This window comes from Lampetra planeri, chromosome 34 (genome assembly GCF_965212315.1).
Source record: "Lampetra planeri chromosome 34, kcLamPlan1.2.h2, whole genome shotgun sequence".
Classification (NCBI taxonomy): Eukaryota; Metazoa; Chordata; class Hyperoartia; order Petromyzontiformes; family Petromyzontidae; genus Lampetra; species Lampetra planeri.
The window spans coordinates 3140932-3163081 of record NC_136140.1 but is presented as its reverse complement, the minus strand read 5'-3'; the positions used below and the strand labels follow the sequence as shown (position 1 = coordinate 3163081).

Here is a 22150-nt window from a genome sequence, read left to right as displayed (position 1 = left end):
CAAATATCAACACGGAACCCAGCAACATTTAATAGGCTACAACATGCTGATGAGAAGCAGAAAAATGAAACCAGTTGAGGGTTTGCCTGCTTAATCAATTGTTGCTGGAAATGCATCTGTGGAGACGCTCCTCTTGGCTGATGGACTTAAATGTGAGATATATTGCCAACGCAGGAGACCATTGGTTATGCATTGTTTCATAACAAGGAAAGATGTTTGTACTTATTCGTAATAATGCAACCTTGCAAAAACACCCATTTAAAGAAAGTCAGCACATTCACAGCAACGTATACAGAATGCAACTGTAAGCTGCTTGAACATTAACTTAGGTAAATTAATAAATAAAACGGACTTCTTTCTTTTACTGGAATGTTTTGGAAATAATGTAATAAGCATACAAATACACTTTTTAATGAAACAGCAGACACGTACTAATAACGAAAACTGCACCAGTGCCAATAAAATAAATATTAATTTTAAGGCCCAAAAAAGCCACACTTAATTGACCTGGATTTCACAGTGATTTCACAATAAGCCAAGAAGTCACTGATGCCACAAAAAAAAACCTTTTGAAAGCCGTAAGAGCTACGCTGATGAAGGCAGCGGTTGGAATAAGCACTCGTGCTTTGCTGCAAGTGAACATTTCTTCCCATTTCATTAACGACAGCAGCTTAGATCTGTCACGTACAATGTTGGTCCGATCTCAAAGCTGCCGATGCGTCATGAAATAGCAGCACACAGCCTTTGATGCCCCGTCTGCTGCAATTTGCTGTTTGTTCAACTGCATGTCAGAAAGACTGCGCACGTTAAATGTGAAATCCACCACGCTGCCTTTAACCTGCATAATGCACTGCAATGTGCAGTCCTTAGTCGCATCCACTGCTGGATGAGGGTCTACCCAGGCTGTGTGAGTTGTGGGTTTTGCTTAACCATACTTCACCACGCTGGTCAATGCGGATTGGTAAAGAGCTTTCCCAGGACCGGTTTCCTCACTTAATACGTAAGTGGGGTTTATTTTTTTGTATATTTTGTTGAGTACAGAAACTCCTGTGTGGGCTGAGACAATAAATTCGTCACACCAGAGAAAGCTGACTTAATCACGGGTGGCTGCAGCCCTAATTGGAAGCCGGGATCACAGAAGTGGAAGCTCGCTGCCCTGACAGCACGAACCACCCGGCCACCCCAACACGTTGATTCTAGATAGACTCATGAGGAAGAAAATGCCTCATCTTGTTCAGAGGGATGTCGCGTCTTCTAACACTGTTAACCCATTGCCCTCCCCGACTTGGACTTCTTGCCATTGTGTACTGCTTCCTCACACACTGAGCTTGCAATCTGGAGGTTGCCCGGTTTGATCTATCGATACAGCATTTTAAACAATGGGAAGTTTTCTTAAATCCCTCCGTCTCTGCCCACCCAACAATATAAAAATGGGTGCACCACAGTTTGCAGATTGCCAGATCGTGTGCGGTGCGGAAACATTACGTTACAACCAGCTCTTCCAAGACGTTTGGCCAGCGTGGACGAGTAGGCCAAAGGCCCTTTAGGCGAGGGCTCCCTGTGGATCTCACTGGTGGAGGCCTGTCCGCCAGCAGTGGCGTGAGCGAGCACACTTGCAGTGCTGCGCCTTTACCCCCTGATCAGCGTAAAAAAGAAAATATTTTTTATTTATTTTACCAGGTAAGGCCCACTGAGCTATATGGCTTTTTTCATAAGTGACCTGGTCATAAATTATAGCTCAATCAAACGCATACACTGAACACGTGGCACGGTGGGCATTAAAGTGAAGGACAGGAAGAGGAGGTGGGAGGGAGTGAGGGAGGGGGGGAAGGCAGATGAGGGAGAGAGGGAGAGGGAGGAACGGAGAGAGGGAGGGAGGGGAGGAGAGGGGAGGGGATGGAGGGAGGGGAGGGGAGGGAGGGGATGGAGGGAGGGAGGCAGGGAGGGAGGGGAGGGGATGGAGGGAGGGGATGGAGGGAGGGGAGGGGATGGAGGGAGGGGAGGAGAGGGGAGGGGATGGAGGGAGGGGATGGAGGGAGGGAGGGGATGGAGAGAGGGAGGGGAGGGAGGGGAGGGGATGGAGGGAGGGGAGGAGAGGGGAGGGGATGGAGGGAGGGGATGGAGGGAGGGAGGAGATGGAGGGAGGGAGGGGAGGGGATGGAGGGAGGGGATGGAGGGAGGGAGGCAGGGAGGGAGGGGAGGGAGGGGAGGGAGGGGGGGGAGGGAGGGGAGGGAAGGGAGGGAGGGGAGGGAGGGAGGGAGGCAGGGAGGGAGGGGAGGGAGGAAGGGGAGGGAGGGAGGGAGGGGGGGGATGATCTCGGCACGGTGTTACCTTAACTCACACTCTGAGTTGCACGGCTCGGACAGGGACACCGCGGGCCTCGGCTGCCCCGCGCAGCGCTGCTCCGACACGGGGTGACGGTCTCCCTCGCGCACGCACGCAACGCGGCGAGAGCGCTCGCCTGGCGCGCCGGATCGGAGGGGGGGGGAAGACAAGCACGGTGGGGCGAGGCACGGTCACGGCTCTTAGGTAATAAACAAAAGCGTGTGTCCTGGGTCTTCCCTAGGTCGACTCAGCCTCAAATGAGCACCTGCTTGTGCTGTGCGGAGTGTAAAAACATCGCCACTGGGGAGTGGCGGCGGCCACCTAACCCCTTGTGAGATGTGCTCGGCCTTCAGGAGGTGCTCGCTAACAGCACTTGCCCCGACAGTCTGTTACGGCTATATGGGGGATCTTTGTACGTGAAATAAATAGTCACTTGAAGGGACCTCGGCAGTAGTTCTGTGATATCACCTTCTGCGACCCGTTCTCTAACACATTGCTCCATCAACGGGCAGTTAGTCTCATGACAATTCAAACGAACAAAAAGGGTACACCTTAAGTTTGTCAGGAAATGCATGCATGTATTCTGTGTGTACGTTGAACTTCTTTCGCACCGTACGTAGCCGACCGTGCTAATCGGAGGTGCCACGGGAAGGACAACGAACCCAACGTCTCCTCACCTCAACCACAACCTCAGACCTAACCTTTAACCCGAGCCACTGAGGTGGCCTCGCACCTTAAGGGGTTCACAACTCTTTCCAGGGCCACTGTTGGACTTCTTTCGCCCCGTACGTAGCCAACACGTGCTCGAATTGGAGCGCGTGTTGACTTTCAACGCACCTTGGCAAATGCGGCTGCAGTCCTGCCAGGGCCCGTACGGGTCCCAGACGAAGCGCTCGCTCTGCTCCTCCATGGGCACGTTGAAGGTGTAGTGCACGTCCGGGTTGTGCAGGCGGCCCACGGACAGCACCTGGGAGAGCGGGCACAGCAACGCGGCGACCGTCTTACTTCCCGTCGCGCGGCCGCTGACGTGGACGCGGAGCGACGGCTGCGATTTCGCATTCGGCTTGTCGAGGCAGACAACCGCGTGTCAGGAGCAGCGGAGGGGTTGTATCGCTGCGACGTCTCCTGCGCATTTGTCGACCGGCATTGCGTCGTTACACGTTGTACGGCCTTGTTCTGGGTGACCACAGTCGCACACTACTGGAGAGTTTTTCATTTTCCATTTGTGCATCAGGTATCCGCATTTACTTACGTGGTGTGTGCAGTGGACGCGGTTTTAGGGTGGACCGTGAGCTGGAAGATGGCTGCGGCCTTCACGCGGCCTGCTCTGTTGAGTGGACGAATCATGACGAATGCCGCCCCCCAACGCGGCGAGCGAACATCGCCCATCGATCACCCGGTCTCCAGAGCAACAACGCAAGGCACGGTGACCGGAGGGTCGAGTGACGATGCGATCGTTAGCCTCGTATGCAACGAACGTGGACAAGCGTCGAGAAGCTAAGAGCTCGGTGGGCCTTACCCGATAAACAACATTTTTTTTTTGTATACTTTTTTTGTGATTTACTTACCTTTCCTATACTTTGCACTCCCTTCGTGTTTTTGTGGTTTGTTGTTGTAACGTTCTGACCCGCCCCTACTGGAAATCGGTGAAAATTTGCTTCACAGCTCATCAGATTCGCTTCAGTATAAATGAATATTCTGATTCTGTGTTAACGTGTGTCATGAGCATCGGACGGTAGGCTGGGAATGTTCGCATCGTCTCGTTTGTGCATCTTTTTCGCTGCAGCGTCCCATGCTTCCCCACTGGCCTAAAAGTAAAATTTGAATATAAGTCTCGATACATGGTAAATAATTCAGTCTTGCAGATTTCAACGTAAGCTTCGCGAGCAACGAATCCACACACCGCAGCATTTCGATTGGATGGCGATTGCCTCCTATTTGTGATCTGAAGCCAGCGTTGGGAATTTCACCATTCCCATGCAGGAGAAAAGTCTATCAAACGGACAAAGTGCTTTGATTTCCACTAATGTGGTACTTATTTTGTCTGCTCAGGGTCTGTTATTTGCACCTGACTAACAACCCAAAGGTTGCGAGTTCAAGACTCATTTGCGGATCAATTCAGCCCATAATATATCGAGGGTCAATACTATAAATCATATGGAAAGTCAGTCACAGTTATTTTACTGAGAGATTTAGTCTCTGCCATAGTAACGTGGAATTTCCACTACTGGCTCAGTATGCCCAATTCAGGTGCGTATCAATGTTCGCTTTGCCAGTCCGAATTCGCATATGAACTTGAATACATTTCAAATTCTCTTGCTGGCAACATTACTACTAAACACCACCACTATTATCAACATCACCACCACCATAACCACTATCATAAATGCTAACATCACCATCACCACCACCAACACCACCACAACCACTATCATCACCACCACTATCGTCTTAACTCGTAACATTTCCCAAGAGAAACACAGTTTTAAAGAGAAACGTACAACACTACAATGTCATTAACCAAGTGTCAATTGAACTGCCCACGCACAACACGACATTGATGTCGGCTACCGGGGCAGCTGGGACGAAGGGCTGATGAAGTAGTGACAGCTCGCGACAGATTGACACGTGCCGACAGCTCACGGATTCAAGTGTCACCGTGACATGAGGCTTGCCAAACCCTCGCCTTGCATGGCAGCAACAGGGACGTGATACGCGTTGAAGATTGGGCCATGACAGGCAGGGAACTTCAGCTACTTGGAGATGACAGGGTGAAGTGCAGAAGCTTACATGGTGCAAATCTCCCTGCCATCATTTAGTTGTCTATGTTCTGTTTCTCATAGGGCACAACGCAGGGGGAATACATCATTACGTGCATTATTATGTTAATTAATGACATTATTATGGGCACCACAGTGGTTAAATGTTAACTATCTCGCCAGGTATACAGGAGGTCGTGGGTTTGATCCCAACCCTGACGCCTGCTGCATGTTCTCCCTGTGGTCGCGTAGAATTTTCACCAGGTCCTCAGGTTTTTTCCTCCACAATTGTAATCAACGTGCAATTAGAGTATTTGGCAGCTATACATTTCCACATGATAAGCCACAAAGTTGAGCTATCATTTGTGGTCCAGGTCGCTTCTGAATAAGAAGCTAATAGCTCTGTGGGCCTTACCTTGTAAAATAAAAAAGTAAAAAAATGTTTTATATTAGTTTGTTTAAATAGTTCAATAGTTTAGTTTAGTTAGTTTTTCGAAAAAATTGAAGTAACTGGAAAGAGAGGACATAAGAGATTGGTGCCAGAAAGATGTTGCGCTACTTGAATAAATTGGCACAAGGACAGAGGAAATTGTAAGCAAATGACGAAATGTGCAGTGGACACCAACGAGTTTATCTGCCCCATGGCTCGTGATGATGATGAGGATGATGATTTTAACCAAGCGCGAGGCTGTCGAGACGACGCTACGTCTCGCGGGACCTCACGGCACGGGGACGGGTGGGGGGAAGGCCTGTGGCTTGCCTGCAGCACGACATCCTCGGGGATGCGGTCGGTGCAGTTGATGCGCTCCGTCGCGTGGTCCGAGCCGCTGTACTCGAGCACGGCCACGCCCACCTTGACCTCGCGCTTGAACATGCTCACCACGAAGTTCCCGTTCAGCAGGAAGTCGCCCTGTGCCCCGGTCAGTGCTGCGGACGGTGGGGAGAAAAAAGTGACGACGCAAAGCGATTGGCGGTCGTAAAGCCTTCATAGGCTCGTACGCCACGAGGGGTGGGGGTTGCTTAGCTTTTCCGCAGACCGACCCCGGATATATTTTCTCACTCGGCCTGAGTCTTTCGCACCAGTGACCCGTGCTCTGTCGTAAAGTTCAACGCAATGCCACCAGACGTCGGGGCAAATCGATTTCCTTACCATTCTTGGCACAGATGCCAAGACTGCAGAAAGTGTAATTGCAAAAGACTCCGCACGTCCGATTAGCACGGTTGGCTGCGTGCGCTGCGAAAGAAGTTCAACATGATACATATGGATAAAGTAGGGAAACGACTGTATATACAATATATTCAGGCACTTTTGTAGCACAAACCAAAAACCTGCCTGTTACAAAAAATAAACAAACTGCTGCAGTTGTCAGTTGGAGTGATTTTGCACCCACGAATAGAGTGAAAAGCCATTATCATCATAAGTTTTTAGCACAAGGTTCCACAGCGGTTGGTATTCCAGCCCAGAGGGGCATGAGATTGCAGCAACTGAGCGATTACACTCTCGTAATAAAGGCGCGGCAATCGCTGAGAAATCTCCGCGTCAGCCGAATTAGCCATCGAGGTCCAAGAACGGCGCGCAGCCACACTTGGGAAAATAAGCAGGCGTGCAAAGGGCTTAGGGAGGCTTTCGATAATGAACTGCAGATAATCATAATAATTCTGAGCTAATGCGGAAATTTCTGTACATGCCACGACTTGCCAGAGTTCAAAGCCTCCTATGTAATAAAACAAAATGAAAATCCCTTTAGACAACAACGAAAAAAATCTCATTAACAAATGGGACAATCCCAGTCGTTGGACTTGTGCTGAGGGATCCAAAAAAATAAGGGCCTCGTTGTTCGCAAGCAATCAAAGCAGATTACAGTGGAAATAACGCAATACATTCCACCATGCACTGACGATGGCTATCAGTGAGAGTGAGTGCCAGGTACCAGGGATTATGTGCATTAGCGGTGACTGCACACACACGCACACACACACACGCATTCACCGCTCAGTGGCAATAAAATATTGCGTCGTTAAGTTTGGTCGCGGAATTCCGAAATGCGAGCCAAATTGCTCTGGTGGGTTTATTTATTTTTTGCTCATTTCAGCAAGAATCCAGGACTCTTGACTGAGATGCACAATGGGGGTGAAGGCAAAGTCGGGCGGATAACACGTAGACTCGAACATCCACACGGAGCACTGACGTTGACCTTCTGAGACACTTCTATTTAAAGCTTTCGTGACTGCAGGGATTCATCTTCTTGGTTCTTTCGGTAAAGTCACGTAGAAGGACTAGCAATCCGCATGTAACTCCAGTTCAGTCTCGTGATGTGGCAGTGGAAGCAGAGGGTGTGTCTCTTAAACACCGTCACCACCTCTGTACACCCCGCAGTATCAATGGGTTCACCACGTTCAGTCGATCCGCAGGTCGTGTGTGGCGGGGTAAAGCGTGGGGACTTCCACTTATCTGCAACACCTCAGGCCAGTGTGGAAGAGAAGGCCAAAATAGCTCTCTAGAGCTCCCTCGAGTGGAGTCTCTTCCGCCAGCAGTGGCATGAGCGGGCACTTGCAGGGCTGCACCTTTACATTTGATATGCATGACAACAATAGCTACAGCCGCAATTTGCCACTAAGTGGCGGTGACGTAACCACAGCCCTTGTGCCAGGTTAGGTGCATTCATATACATTTATTTAACCAACTCATCACACAATATAGCCTCTGACGTATTCCATAAGGCTTCGTTATAACTGTCCTGGCTTTGTGTTTTTCCCATTATCCAACATCCAAAAAAATGTAAAGTCCCAAATCCACCGGATTAGGGTCGATGCCCCCCGGTTTAACGTTTTCCCACATCGAACATTTAATTCCGCTCATACCCACTGCCCCCCCCCACCTCCGCACCTCTGAAAACACGAAACCGAGATTTCACTCTATCGCACGTGGGTAAAGTCCACAATACAATTTAACTTGCATTGCATGGTTACATTACTACTCACGGGCATTCACGAAGGGACTATGCAAATGTTCCACTGGGCTGTAGTTTTAGCTGAGCCTTTGTTAACACCTGACGCTGCTGGCCGTAATCTCCAGGGAAAGGTCGAGAATAAAAACATTTGCCACAATACTGCTCGCTTTTCAAAGCGCTCCGGATTTTTCTGAGAAAAAAAAAACAATCGGCACGTTTGCCCGCGACGTGACACCCTGATTTGATTGGCTGCGAATTGGAATAACACCCGTGCGATCTGACCCTAAAGTAACTCATTACGAACCATAACGTTGGTCGTGAAAACCTTCGTATGATAAAAAATGAAAACAATTCTACCGTGCAAGTTTTCCCGGTTGTGCCGCAGTGGAGTTTGGCGACGGGCGAGTAACGTACAGCTTGAACTTTTATTTTTCTAAACAAAATTTCTCAACGAATTGTGGAGCCTATTTGGCTACCGTTGAATGCGCCATTCATAAACGACAATTAAATCAAGAGTTCCGTCGTGCCTAAAAATCCTCCACCCCCCCCCACACACACACCTCATCCCACATCCATTCCCCAGGCACAGACTCGCTAACCAGCGGGGGCATTCGATGTGCACTCGGCCAATGCTATCAGATTGCTTACAAATAAAACTGCCCCTTTTTCTCTGCAGAACCTTGGACATGCGCCCTGACTGGCACATTACAAAACACTCCTTTCCGTAATCACATTAAGCCTCAGAGAAATTAAGCCTCGCAAAGCTTTCCTTTCTGCCTCTCCTTTTTTTCCGCTGCCCCCTTATTATCTTGCACACATTTAGAGTCAATTCAATTGCTTTCGGGCTCCCGCTTTGATTCAGCAAGAAGAGGGCATGGGAGGTGTTTTCACGATGCTTGCCAAATCTTGGAGATCAGCGTGTAAGGTTACGTACGCTTGCTTTGTTTTGCTCCGCTTATTTTGAAAAGGAGGGGGGAAAAAATGGGGAGAGGAGGAGAGGGGGTGTGGTGGGGGCGTCGAGAGGTTGGTGATGTTTTGCTTGGGAAAAAACAAGCTACGAAGAAGAGCGGGTACACTGCACTTACACGTTTATTTTTTTATTTTTCGCCAACTTATTTCCTTCTCTCTTGCTCGTTCGGAAAGGAGGCTGGTGGTCCCAACTCAATCCCCTTGCGGCCAAACGGTCAGAGTGCACGAAATTTCAACATTTTCCAGCGGAAAAAAAAAAATCCAAAATGATTGGATCAGAGGCAGTTTGTGACCTACTTCCAATGAACGCCGGACACTCGCTCCCTTCGGAACATTCTTGCGGTCGAATTGGCGAACGACACAGTGTCTGCAAATGTCATGGTGCAGTTTCGTGCAGGAAATGACAAAGGCAACAATCGGCGCGTCGCTGCTAACGCAGCCGAATAAAGACGCTTCGGAATGCCGATCACGACTCGCTTACAATGCAGCGTGTGAAGTGACTACAGCAATGTTCCACAGCTTGCCACACTTGTAACGGGGAATCAAGATTGCATCAGCCTCCCACCATTCTGCATGAATATCTACGTGTGTCCTGAACATAAGTGGGCACTGGAGTGGAGCATTTTGGGTGTTTCTGCAAATCTGTCTGTGCATATGTATACGAATGTGAGTGTGTGTGCCGTGCCGGCCTTCATAGATGCTCGCTGCCTTCCCCTACTCCTGTTTCCTTCCACTTGTGTTGATCACCAAGTAAGGGATTCTATCCGGACTCATTCTCGCAATGCGTCTCAACCACTGTAGACTTAACTCTGTACTTAACCACCTATCTCTCTCTCTCTCTCCGTCACTCTACAACTTGCTCATTCAAGCCACTTAATGGCCATCCTCCCGCTAAACGACAGTGTTGGATGAAAGGTACCTCAATGACATTGTATCAGAGAACACGGGCGCACAAAAAGCCCTACGGGCGCGCACGTGCAAGCAAATACGGCAGCCCCATTCATCCACACATCCGTCCACGCACCCACCGATCCGTCTGCCTGCACTCTCACACATCCAATCCATCCATCCATGCGCCCACACGTAATAGACTCAGCTGTCTGTCCGCCAGCCCACCCGCCTGCCTGCTCGCCCTCTCGCCCGCCTGTTCTCTGATCGTAGCCTCTCACCCAGGTAGTTGTCATCCTCAGGTTTCCCCGAGAAGCTGCGCTGCAGGACATCGATGCTGGTGGCTCCAGCTGGGATCCTGACCACTGTGTTGTAGCCTGGATGGTGGTGTAAGACACACACACACATGCACGCACACGCGCATATACAAATACGTCCACATGTGTTACACTCACAGGCATTTTATCAATCCACTGGATACTTGAGCACTGAACAGTGCGAGTTATTGAAGGCGGGAACTGTGATTGTCGGAGCATAGAAGTACTGTGCAACTATGGGATTTGCTGCACTGCCATCTGCAGAACACCACGTAGCCCAAGCTGGCACGCATGGTGGCTAGCTATCGAATGACTATCTGGATCAACCCTGAAATGTCAAGGAAGTAGTTTGCCGGTGATTTGATCATCGGCACATTTATAAATACACACGTATGTATTTAGAGACATTCATATTCATATATATGGTACATTCATGCACAGTGCCTACACTTAACTCCACGACACGTGGCCTTGCCGATCGAATACCTGGCTATGCTGTACCCATTTACACTGCTGTGTGGACAAAGGCAGTGGTGGTGGAGGATTGAAGAAACGTGCCCAAGCGTTTTAACTGCCACGCCGGAAGAGAACCAAATCGAACCGGCGACCTCTCGATTGCAAGTTCGGTTTCGCTGGTCGTCACGTCACGGTGGCAATCCACGTGTTAAGTAATCGTGCCATCCATTTGGACCTCTTCGCTTGGTTCACAATGCGGTTGCAGGAATACCATGCTATGTTTTGTTTTTGAAATAGCAGGGATGTTTTTCACGCGCTATACGAGAATCACTCACAGGGAAGAAACTGCTGTGGCGAGCTTTACTTGCAAGCCAGTAGTCGACAAAAAGCGTATTTAATCATCTCCCTGCGACATTTTTACGTGTTTCCTACTGCCGGCGCAATCCACGAATTCTGAGAAAATGCCATGGGTCGATGCAAAGCGTGGTCATTCCACGCTGCTTTGTTAGGGATTCCGAACAAACCAGCAACGGCTGGGATTGTTGTCTGGGATGCGACCTCATGGACAGGCGTCAAGGGGCTCGGCATCGAACCCACGACTTCCCGTACACCAGGCGAGGCGGTGAAACATCTCGCCACCACGCAACTTCGTTCTAGACTTGAAAGGCCGGAGGGAGCAATCGGCGGCGAGGGCGACGGCTTGGCCCTGAAACTGACACCTTTTTTAACAAGGAGTCATGTTTGCATAGACCACAATACCTGCAGCCATAATGCAAACAAAAAACATAACTCTGATAATGTGCACTGTCCTTGAAGTTGATTGGTCCACACCCGAGACAGCTTTCCTTAGAGCCTAGTCTCACATGGGTTGGACCAGATGATGCCTTTTGGCGTCATCTGGCTGCAGGTATTGTGGTCTATGCAAAAACATGACTCCTTGTAAAAAAGGTGTCAGTTTTGTTGCCAGATAGAAGGGTAAAAAAACCAATTATCATATTTTGTTACTGGCAAATGAGGTTCCAATGGTGGCTTGGGCCTTGCTTGAGGGGCGCCGCGTACCGTACTGCACGCTGTGGAACGTCCCGCTCACGGTGCGGCACGACGAGTTGTCACCCCCGCACACCCCGCACTTGTCTCGCTTCGCCCTCGAGTTGAGGATGTGGTCGCAGCCCGCTTGCTGTGGTGGGGGGGGGGGGCAGGCACGGCGCACCTCCGATGAGCGCGGTTGGCTACGTACGGTGCGAAAGAAGTTCAACGCGCGTGCATACAAAAACTCAAAAGCTAAGGGGTGGGCCCGACGCACTCTAACGTTAAACGAACCTTAAGTGAATGTTTCACCCGAAAACGATTCGCTTTTTTACGCCACGCATTCTGCTCTAGATCTCGCATTCTCTATGCAAGTAAATATAATTAAAACACTGCAAGAATTTAGATGGGGGATTGAGTCTTCAGCGTGAGGCATTAGGGGGGCTCCCCCCCCCCATCCAGGCACCCTCCCAGCCCCTGCCCCAGCCCCCCCCCCCACTGCGTGTGGCCAATGGACTCAGCGGCCTCCTTCAAGGCTGGAAGGGAAATTGAATGAGAAGAGAAAGCAAGGTGGCTAACCGTCCCCAAGCTCAAGCGAGCGCCGGCCTTTTCTCACCGCTGCCGGTGACCCCGAGCTCTGAGCTCGTCGTGGAAGTTCCACATTCCTCTGACGGCGAGGGGGCAGGGGAGGCGGGGCGAATGTACCAGCCTCGTCCCACGTCCGCGCGCCGATTCCAGCGAAGCGCTTGGCTACCGGCATGGATGGCTTAACCGTCACGCCATCACCGCCCCCGCCCCCCCCCCTCGTTCCCGCAGCCCAGCGCCGCCGCGCGTGATAATGGAGCGAGCGGGGAATGGCGCTATCAAAGAGTGAAACCGTCGCCCCGCGTGTCGTGCCGCCACCCACAGCTCACGGCATCTGGGGTTACAGCCGTCTCGCGAGGGGACGGCCGAGTTTCACCTGGTGTCAGAGCACCCTGTGGTGCGAACATGAAACTCGCGCGCGACAGAGGACAACTTGTAAACGCTTGGTTCTCACGCGCACTGTTTTGGAAATTGAATGCACGTAATACCCTATGTTTTACGTCTCTTCGATATTTTATTCTTTTTTTTTTGTACTTTATTTTTTTTTTCAACCGAGGGGGAGTTTCCCGTGCTTTCGTTGCCGGAGCGCCCCTTCTCAAAACAAAGCAAGACCGCCGAACGAAGAGCAATCGCTGGCTCTCCTCAAATATAAAGAGGGGGATGGAGGGGGGAGCGGGGGCGTGCTCCGTTTGATAGCGAAGGCACGCTCGCATGCACACTTCTTACGCGGCGTGTCCAGCGATGCGGTAAAGCGAGCGGCAAAAAAAGTGCTGCAATGACAGCGAGAGCCGTGTACGAGTGGAAAGTGCTGCCCGAAGCAACGGGGACTTTAAATGGCTCTTGAACGTGACAAAGGCTGCAGGAGCAGGTGAGACCAACACTGATCCATTTCCCAGCCCCACCCGCCCAGTGCTGACAACATTGAAACACTTTCTTCCCACCAAATGCCCCATCGGGCCCGACCGGACCCAACTGGGCCCCCCGTGCCCCACCAGCCCGACCGGGCCTGCCCCCCCCTCAGGCCCCACTGGACCCGACTGGGCCCCCCAGCCCTACCAGGCCCCACCAGGCCCCACCCGTCTCCGACCGGCCTCGCCGGGCCTACTAGCCCCACGGGTCCCTAACGACGCACGGCCACTGCCTCGTAGACCCACGGGTTGAGACCCAATTCAGAACGCACGGTGACAGACGGAAGCAGATCGCATCGTTTCTTACTCCATCTTACGCTGAACACTCAAGCTCAATTTATTTTCACATTAATAGTGTCACGTTCCGCCACCCCCCCCCTGCCTTTTCTATGCTCCCACCCGGGGTGCGGCGAGTTGAGTGGTACCATAGCGGGGCAAGGAGGGAGGGGGGGGGGTGATTGCCTCACCCTGCACAACCCCTGCACGCAGATGTCGCTGGAGTCAGGGCCGCAGGGCGTCCCGTCGACCACGCGCTCCTTCAGCTGGTAGTACACCGTGGAGCCGGCCGCGCGGCAGAACAGCTTGCAGCGATCCTTCATGAGGACTGCCGACGGCGGGGGGGGGGGGGGGGGGCAGTGGGGGCACCACAAGATGTACGGGGCAGCACGGAGAGCTGGCTCGGTATTACAGATTTTAACGAGGAGCCGGCTTACGTGTGGCGTGGAACAGAGGTGGTCCGGATGGGTCAGAGGTCGGATCACGACAGATTCTCTCAGATGCTCCAACACGTGCGACTTCAGTCTCGAATTGTTTTTTTTTATCAATATTTAATTAAAATGTACTTGCACAAAACTTGTAGCTGTTACGGCGAGGCAGCACTCTGCATGAGCCTGCAGTGTGAACTATGTAATTGGTTTTGCAATTGTTTGTATGTTTGTATATTTATGTGTGCATTTGACTGGGTGTGATATTCATTGTGTAAACTCATACTCTTTAAGTTATAGATGTAGATGCTTGTGTACGCAGCATTATGTGTTTGCTATGTACGTATGGATAAATCAGCACCCTGGATACCCTTGAGAATGAGATGTTCCAATCTCAAGGGATTTGCCACGTGAAATATTTGAATTAATCTTTTTCAAACAGCTATTACCCTGTGCCTGGGCTTAGATTTCTGAAGTCATTTGAGGATGATAAATTTGGCAACATCTCCGCACCGAGAATTGAAACATAATATCGGTTTCACTGTCACTGGAAGGGATCTCTACTGAGATATAGCTCTGTAATATATACTTCCACGGGCTGTTCTCTAACACGGAGAATTGCACTGCTTGGCGAGGGATCCAAGGAGATATTTATTTTCGCTCCATAACATGGCAACCATAACACAATGGAGATCAAATGGAGGAGTAGGGGGGGGGGAATGATGAACAATATTTTATAAGAAACAAAAAAATAACTAGAATGTTGTGGCATGATGGATTGGTGTGTCTGGCACCACCATATCTGGCTAACTTTGTTTAGCCAGTGATGCTTTTTGCACGTGGCACCAAATACTCAGTCAAGGCTTAAGTAACCTGGTAGAAGCTCAGCACATGTTCAGATACCACTTGCCACTGATTTTATCCCTGCCTGGAAATCAAACCCACATGGCTGGGATCACAGCGCAGTGTACTAACCACAGTGCCACTGCGTGCCAAATGCATGCCGAGTCAAGCTCAGAGAGGCCCAGGCCAGGTTTGGATACATGTAACGTGGTGGTGGTCTGAGCAGTCACAATTAAAAAATTAGTTATTGGCATTACAGCGCTGTGCTATGAACAAAATGTAATTCGTTCCCAATTTTCTACATACATATAAAACAATATATAGAAAACATGTAGATATCCAGACACAAGTACATGAACACACACAAATAAACAGCCACCACCAAGGCACAAAGACACCCAGATGCACGTAGAAACACCCATATACACATATACACACAGACTCCCATATCTCCGTCAAAGCCAGATATCCCTTGTGTAGCCTATATAGGCATTTGGGGCTAGTGTAGTTATAGAATTCCAAACTATGGCCAGAATGGCACACAAAGGGGGTGGTGTGGCCAGCACCACGCCCAGCCACCATTCTCTCCCAAGTGGCAACATTTACACATCGCACAAGGGACTCATTTCAGGCTGAGTCAACCTAGGGAATGCCCAGGACCGGTTCAGATAATCTCGTCACTCGTGTTGGTGGCCGTGAGCGGGAATGAAACTCGGGTCGCTGGGTTCATAGCGCAGCACACTAACCATTGCACTACTACTCCAAAGACAAAGATCTCCTGTGCAGCCTTGACAAACTGCAGAAGTGCATGGTGCTCGCTCACACACACAACCACCATTCACCACTAAATGGCGGTGACATCACCTCGGTCCTTGTGCCAGGCTATGTGCACTCTAGGGCCACGTGAAGTGTCGAATGCCCGCTGGCAGGTGGTCACGGGACAGAGCCAAGTGCCATGGGTTCACCGACTAAGATGACTGGCCGATGCACCACCTGTGCCCCCTACTGTGCCAAATTGCTGTGTTTTAGTCGCCTGGCGCTCCACTCGTTGTTGTGAGTGTTGCTCCTCTGCCCTCTGTTCTTGCTGGAGGGCAACTGCCCCAAAACTGCCCAGTAGCAGCGTCCTTCACGAGCCTCCTCCACAGAGGCGAATCTTGACACCGCTGGTACCAATAATTGGCAAGACCACTCAGCTCCATATCCTCTCATGCCACACCATTCCATCTCTCCTCCAGCCTCTGCCGCACCCGTTTACCCCTCTCTATCAGGCTGAACAAAATCTGCTTGGGCATGCGGTGGCTGGAAGTGCGGTGGCTGGGCATGTGGTGGCTGGGCATGCGGTGGCTGGGCATGCGGTGGCTGGGCATGCGGGCTACATGACCCAGCCAACGCAGCCTCGCCTGCGGGAGGAGCTCACCGATGGAATGTGTCCAAACCTTTCAAGGATTTGTGACTTCCTCACACAATCCAGCCTGGTTAAACCCGGGATGGATCGCAGGCAGGCCAGCCCTGAATGTTTCTAACTGGCGAAGATGTTCCATTGGGCAAGACACATGTCACACACGCCCACACAACGAGCATGAGCACGGAGATGCGCGCGCCCTCCCAAAACACAGAACGCACAATGCTGCAGTGGGGCGGCACTCACTGCCGCTGTACTTGGGCACCCAGTGCACGGTGGGCGAGAGGCCCTTGATGTTGAAGTGCCGCCCGTTGAACTCGCCGCACTGCTCCTCGCGGAAGTCCTTGCGCCCGCGTGGGCACAGCTCCGTGCTGCACGAGCGGAAACGCAGCCTCCGACCCACGCAGTAGCGGCCCCCGTTCTTCGGTCTGAAGCAAGCAACGGCAGCGGCAGCAGCAACAACAACAGTAGTAGCAACAGCAGCAGCAATGCCGGCAGCAACAGGGCCCTGTATTTTAATCGGCCGGTCAAAACAAATCAAATCTTTGGTCCACGTGGTAGCTGTGCCATTCTCGTAGCGCAAGGCGACGCGAGGGCACTCTGCTTCACGCTTGTTTAGAGTCTGCAGTCATTGCGCAGGTCGGGTGCAAACGTTGCGAAGCGGGTTCATCCAATTAGGAAATTATGAAATCACTTTGTAACTTTGTAATTTAGCAAAAATACTTACCGCTATGCTATTGGCATGAATGGCGCTATATAAAATGAAGGTATTATTAATACGTGTGTGTACTGTGTGAGTACCATAGCGGTCCTGGGCCTCCCCTAGGTCGACCCAGCCTCAAATGAGTACCTGGTGCGGTGTGTAAACATCGCCACTGGGGAGACAAACGCGGTCGGGCGTGGTGTTGGCCACCCACACCCTCGTGCGCCGTGCCGGCCTTCATAGGTGCTCGCTAACAGCACTTGCCCCTACAGTCTGTTACAGGCTCTACGAGGGATTTTTGTCTTTGTGTGAGTAGTAGCGTCCTGGGGGGGGGGGGGGGGGGTGGGTGGGGGGGGCTTACTCTGGATGGGAGCACTCCCTTGCCGCCTGGCGGATGCCGCCCCCGCAAGAGCGTGAGCAGGGCCCAAACGGCCCCCAGGAGCCCCACTCTCCATCCACGGCGCGGTCGTCCAGCTCGCGCACCACGCACAGGCCCTGCCGGCACACCTGGAGGGCACGCGCGGTCCCCCAAGTGGACAAAGATCCCCATTAGAGCCTTGACAGACCGTCGGGACAAGTGCCGTTGGCATACCGTGTCAACCCGTACGGTTTATACCCCGTTTTCTTGTACAGGGAAAAAGAGTTTTCATGTCCATACGGCGTACAGCCGTTTCAATACGGGACAAAAAAATCAACGTCTATTTGTTTGTGTTTCTCCCTCGTGGTGATGGGACTTTGTAGGATGAACGTTGAGATTGATAAGGGGCACGGGGTGACCAATAAGGTCTGAATGTGTCTGTAATAAGACAGGCGCTGATAAGGGGTTGACAGGTATGTGTTGGCGAGTAGCACCTGTGAAGGCCGGAGCAGCACACGAGGGGGTGGGCGGCCAGCACCACGCCCGACCGCCTTTGTCTCTCCGGTGATGATGTTGACACATCGCACCAGGTACTAATGTTTCAGACTGAGCCGATCTAGACGAGACGCAGAACTGGTTCAGATAATCGTCCCTGGCGTCGGCCGTGAGCGGGAATTGACCTCGGGTCGACGGGTTCGTAGCGCGGCGTGCGCACTCGCTAACAGACACAAACGCAATCTGTGATGCTTTGCAAAATTAATAGTTTGATTTTGGAGGAGAGGCCACGTAACGATCTGGCCAGATATATGTCACAAGAACCTCCAAATCCACAATAATCTGAAACCCACGCGTTAAGCTGATTGTTGCAAACGAATCATATTATCCGTTTGCGAGAATGTCATTTGTTGATTCTCTGCACGTCGTAGTATCACGAGGAGATGCCGGTATTTGTGGGGATGCCGCCTGCCATGGTGCACAGACAATCGTTTGGCAGTTTGAATATGGCGGGGTAAAGTGTTGGTACTCCCATTTCTTCCAGTGCTAATTAAGACCTAAATGTCAAACAAGTGGGTGACATGTCCAGCCAACGTTATCCAAATTGCTTTCGCATCCCCAGCATTAATGGTTACACACCACACCAGGTAGTCATTTCTGGTTCGGTAAAACTATGGGAGGCCCAGGACTGTCTGAGACATCACTCACTACTGATGATAGCCATGGCTGGTAATCTAGCTCAGGTTATCGGTTTTATAGTGCAGTGTGCTAACCACCCCACCAGCGCTCCCCACACATGTACACACGAGTTATCAGACTCTGTTTTTATCCTGGAGAAATACGACGAGCTATGAAGCTTGTTTTCACACAGGATGTCCAGTACAAATATACGCACACGCAGATTTCAGCCCTGCCATGAGTACATTGGCTGGAAGTGTTCCGAGTTTCGCACAACCGAGTCTGAGTTGCATGATGGTGGCTTACAGTTGCACGGGCACGTTTCCAATCCGGGATGGGTTACCCAATCTGTTGGGGGGAATTCTGTTTTGAGTTAGCGTAGTGAATACAAATAAATAAACAAGCCAAAATCTACTCCCATGTCAGGGTCAGTCAGCTCTTGGCAGCTTCTTGCTCGGAGAGTGCGGGAGTTATATCCGCAGTTCACGGAGTGGGAGGATTTAGTTTGAGGAGCGCGCTGTGAGTATCACGCAGTCACCCTCTATAATTTACTCCGCAGGAACACGGCAATCATCGCGCTCCCCCCCACCCCACCATGCTCATGCAAAAATACTTGGCAGCACCCTCCTGAAAATGAGCCACGAGACCCGGTGAAGCTTCCCGAGTAAACATGTCTAGTACGTGAGAATTGTTTTATTATGTTTTATTTTTATTATTTTATTACTTCCCTTCTACGTGACTTTACCGAAAGAACCAAGAACATGTCTAGTACGGTACAATTAATATACAAAAATAGCTTTAGTTTCACTGTAACATAATTTCATTAGAACTACTCTCTGTGGTCAGTTTGTTGTCCTTCCCCTGTACCTCCGATGAGCACGGTTGGCCACGTACGGTGCGAAAGAAGCTCAGCATACACACGTTATTTGTTATGCATTGACATGTTACATAAAATACACATATGGTATGATTACATTGCAAAATTATGATAGGTGGGTGGCAGATTGGGGAGACCTTTGTCCAGCAGTGGATTGGCCATGGCTGATAATGATGATGATTATGAGGATACGTGTGGTCTTTTCCACAGTAACGGAATTACAGCAAATACATTTTAAAAAATATATTTCTGACACAACCCATCAGCCGCACGGCCTTCTGGAAGTGCCGAACTTCAGCAGCATTGATTCAAGACAAGCAACCTCTGGAGCGGTGTCGACACACACAGTGTCTCATCAGCAGAGTCAGGCTTGCTTGAATCAGTGGATTGAGGCAGGCCTACTGATGATGGTAACGTCTCGTTATTGACGGAGAGCCGAGGACACGCAGCCTCAGTACGTGACTGCACGAGCTCAACTGTGTTGCTTCCTCCATTAAATGGTGCTTATCGCACGCAGACTGCAACAGGGGCAAATTAAATTATTAATATCAAGATCTTTGTTCAACAGCCTGCGTCATTATAAAATACATAAATGTACACGTAGACATTAACACTCTTAAATTATGTTGCTGCTTCTTATAGAAATATTTCCATCAGCATCACAATCATCTTCATCGTATTATGGAAGGACCCTAAAGATTGTAAACGTAATGCTTCTGAAAGTGATCTCACTTTGTAAACAAGTCAGCACATTCCCAATGGTTTGTCAGATGAATGAGTGCTTCTGTTATGCAAAGCCATAAAAAAATATTGAAAAAATTCATGTAAATGCCAAAATCTGCAAAACGCATTTGCGTGCCTATTGGGAGAGTGTACACACATATATATATCAAACAACAAACATAGTTCACAGCTCAAATGAACATGGGGGAGGGGTCATGTCTTGTCTACAGCCCTTGAGTCAGTTCTGGAAATTCCACATTCCTTCAGGGTGGGAACGCGTTATGTATGGATGTACATTATGTTGAACTTCTCTCGCACCGTACGTAGCCATCCATCCTTATTAGAGGTGCGTTACTCCATAGTACAACAGCTGTCGAACTCCCACAAAATGGTGCACTACCCACTTCATCAACTCCAAAGGGGTGAGCAGCTAAGTTGACCCTCGGGTCAGATTATCAACCTTCGTACTGGTCCACTCCGTGCATTGTACGCAATTTAATTCATTAAAGCCACTTCGGACTGATGGATGCGAATCAAGGCTTGAGTCCTACCTACAACTGAGCTTCCTCTCAGTGCACATTGGCAGACATCTGTTGTTCTGTCATGGTGATGACGCATGCGCCCGTGCGCATTAAAGCAGCTGTCCGCAGATCTCATAACACAGCGCGGATAAGCGGGTCAGCTTGTCCCAACGTTACGGCCAAATAGCATGACCCCAAGCTCAGCGGCCCGGCAGCATTCGCGGCGTAAATTTAGAAACGCGCCGCATCCTTAAAAGCGCCCCGCTGTCGCGAACTTCGATGACCACATTCTTCCGACAGCCGTGGCAGACGCAGGAGTGAAATGAGATGAATGAGCCTCCCCGCTCACCTCATCTCATCCCCTTTTATCATCACGTGCTCTTTCCGCTCGGGGCGTGCGGTGGTTGTAGGGGCCGAGAAAACCGGTTCAGAGGTATCACTCGCCGCCGATGTTGGCCGTGGCCAGACATCAAACTCATAATGCAGCGCGACGGCAACGGCGCCACCGTCCAATCCCAATTCGTATGTGAACAGCGTAAACAAGCAGGCAACGTGCTTCCTACACACGTTGTCTTTTTTGCACGCGAATCAAAAAACATTTTCTCTTACCCAAACCATAAGCCGCGCTCTCGGTCGTCTGGGAGTGCATCACGTCAACAGAGTTGATTTAATACAAGCAGACTCTGTGCACCGGTTTTTGACGTGCCTACTCTCATAAACAGTCCAGAACTGCGATTCGAACTTGGTGATGCCTCATTAGTCCACTGCAACAACATTAACAATAGTGCACACTATTGGATACACCACTGCAACGCGTAACGCGCACAGGTGGATGCTTTGCGTATGTACACGCACCCACATACTACCCGCATACTACCCAGCAGTGTCGCTAGAGTGGAGCTCGAAATCCATTGCCCTTTAGCCCAGTGCCCCTGTTAGCTTCCTTTTAACGCTACACATCCGTGACCACATGAAAATAAAATAAAGCAGAGAAAATAAAAAAAACGTCCACATTTTTTTAAACGTCCCCTCCGCGATTAAAACACAAAGTACAGCAACTCATGTGTGCACCGATTCTTTTTTTTTTGTTGTTGAGTGCTTGCTTGCTTTAAATTGGCATTCCTAATTGCTAACTCATGGGCATGAAGGTGAACTCGCACAACTCGTGCCAAGTGCCCGGTTGGGGACGAGGGGGGGCGTGGGGTGTGCGGTTATTACCATGCCCTGGCCGCAGTCCGTGCCGTCTGCCAGGGGCATGTGCTGCGTGCGGCAGCCCATGTTCACGTCCTCGGCGCTGGTGCACCAGAGACGCCTGCACTGCCTCTGCACGCGGCGGCGGGCGGGCGTCGTGTCCCACAGCGGCAGGGGGACGGTGGTGGGGCGGCGGCGGGCGGGCGATGGTGGGCGCGGGGGGGGGGGTGAAGGGGGAGAGGAGACGGCGGTCAGGAGGTCGGGCGAGGAGCAGGCGGCACAAGGCAGCGTAACTGTGATAGTTGTCATTGTGAGAGTATTCATGCATACCTGAGGGATACGATGAGCTACGAAGCTCTTTTCGCAGATGTCCAGGAGATATTACCATGATCCCTACAATGTTATAATCATCATTGTCATTATCTTATTATTAGGTTTTTTCGGTAAAGTCACGTAGGTGAAACCTGAAG

General features: G+C 50.7%; 1 protein-coding gene across 1 annotated transcript in view; it reads right to left on the bottom strand.

The window, feature by feature from the left end:
* LOC144730029 (A disintegrin and metalloproteinase with thrombospondin motifs 9-like) overlaps nucleotides 1-22150 on the bottom strand; it is a 171419-nt gene that overhangs the window by 52373 nt on the left and 96896 nt on the right. The window contains exons 11-19 of the mRNA XM_078610498.1: nucleotides 21708-21812; nucleotides 17199-17344; nucleotides 16381-16562; nucleotides 13653-13789; nucleotides 11726-11843; nucleotides 10175-10270; nucleotides 5846-6012; nucleotides 3164-3293; nucleotides 2333-2462 (exon numbers count right to left, since the gene is read on the bottom strand). Coding sequence (XP_078466624.1) covers nucleotides 2333-2462; nucleotides 3164-3293; nucleotides 5846-6012; nucleotides 10175-10270; nucleotides 11726-11843; nucleotides 13653-13789; nucleotides 16381-16562; nucleotides 17199-17344; nucleotides 21708-21812 — 1211 coding nt within the window. The remainder of the gene's footprint in view (nucleotides 1-2332; nucleotides 2463-3163; nucleotides 3294-5845; nucleotides 6013-10174; nucleotides 10271-11725; nucleotides 11844-13652; nucleotides 13790-16380; nucleotides 16563-17198; nucleotides 17345-21707; nucleotides 21813-22150) is intronic.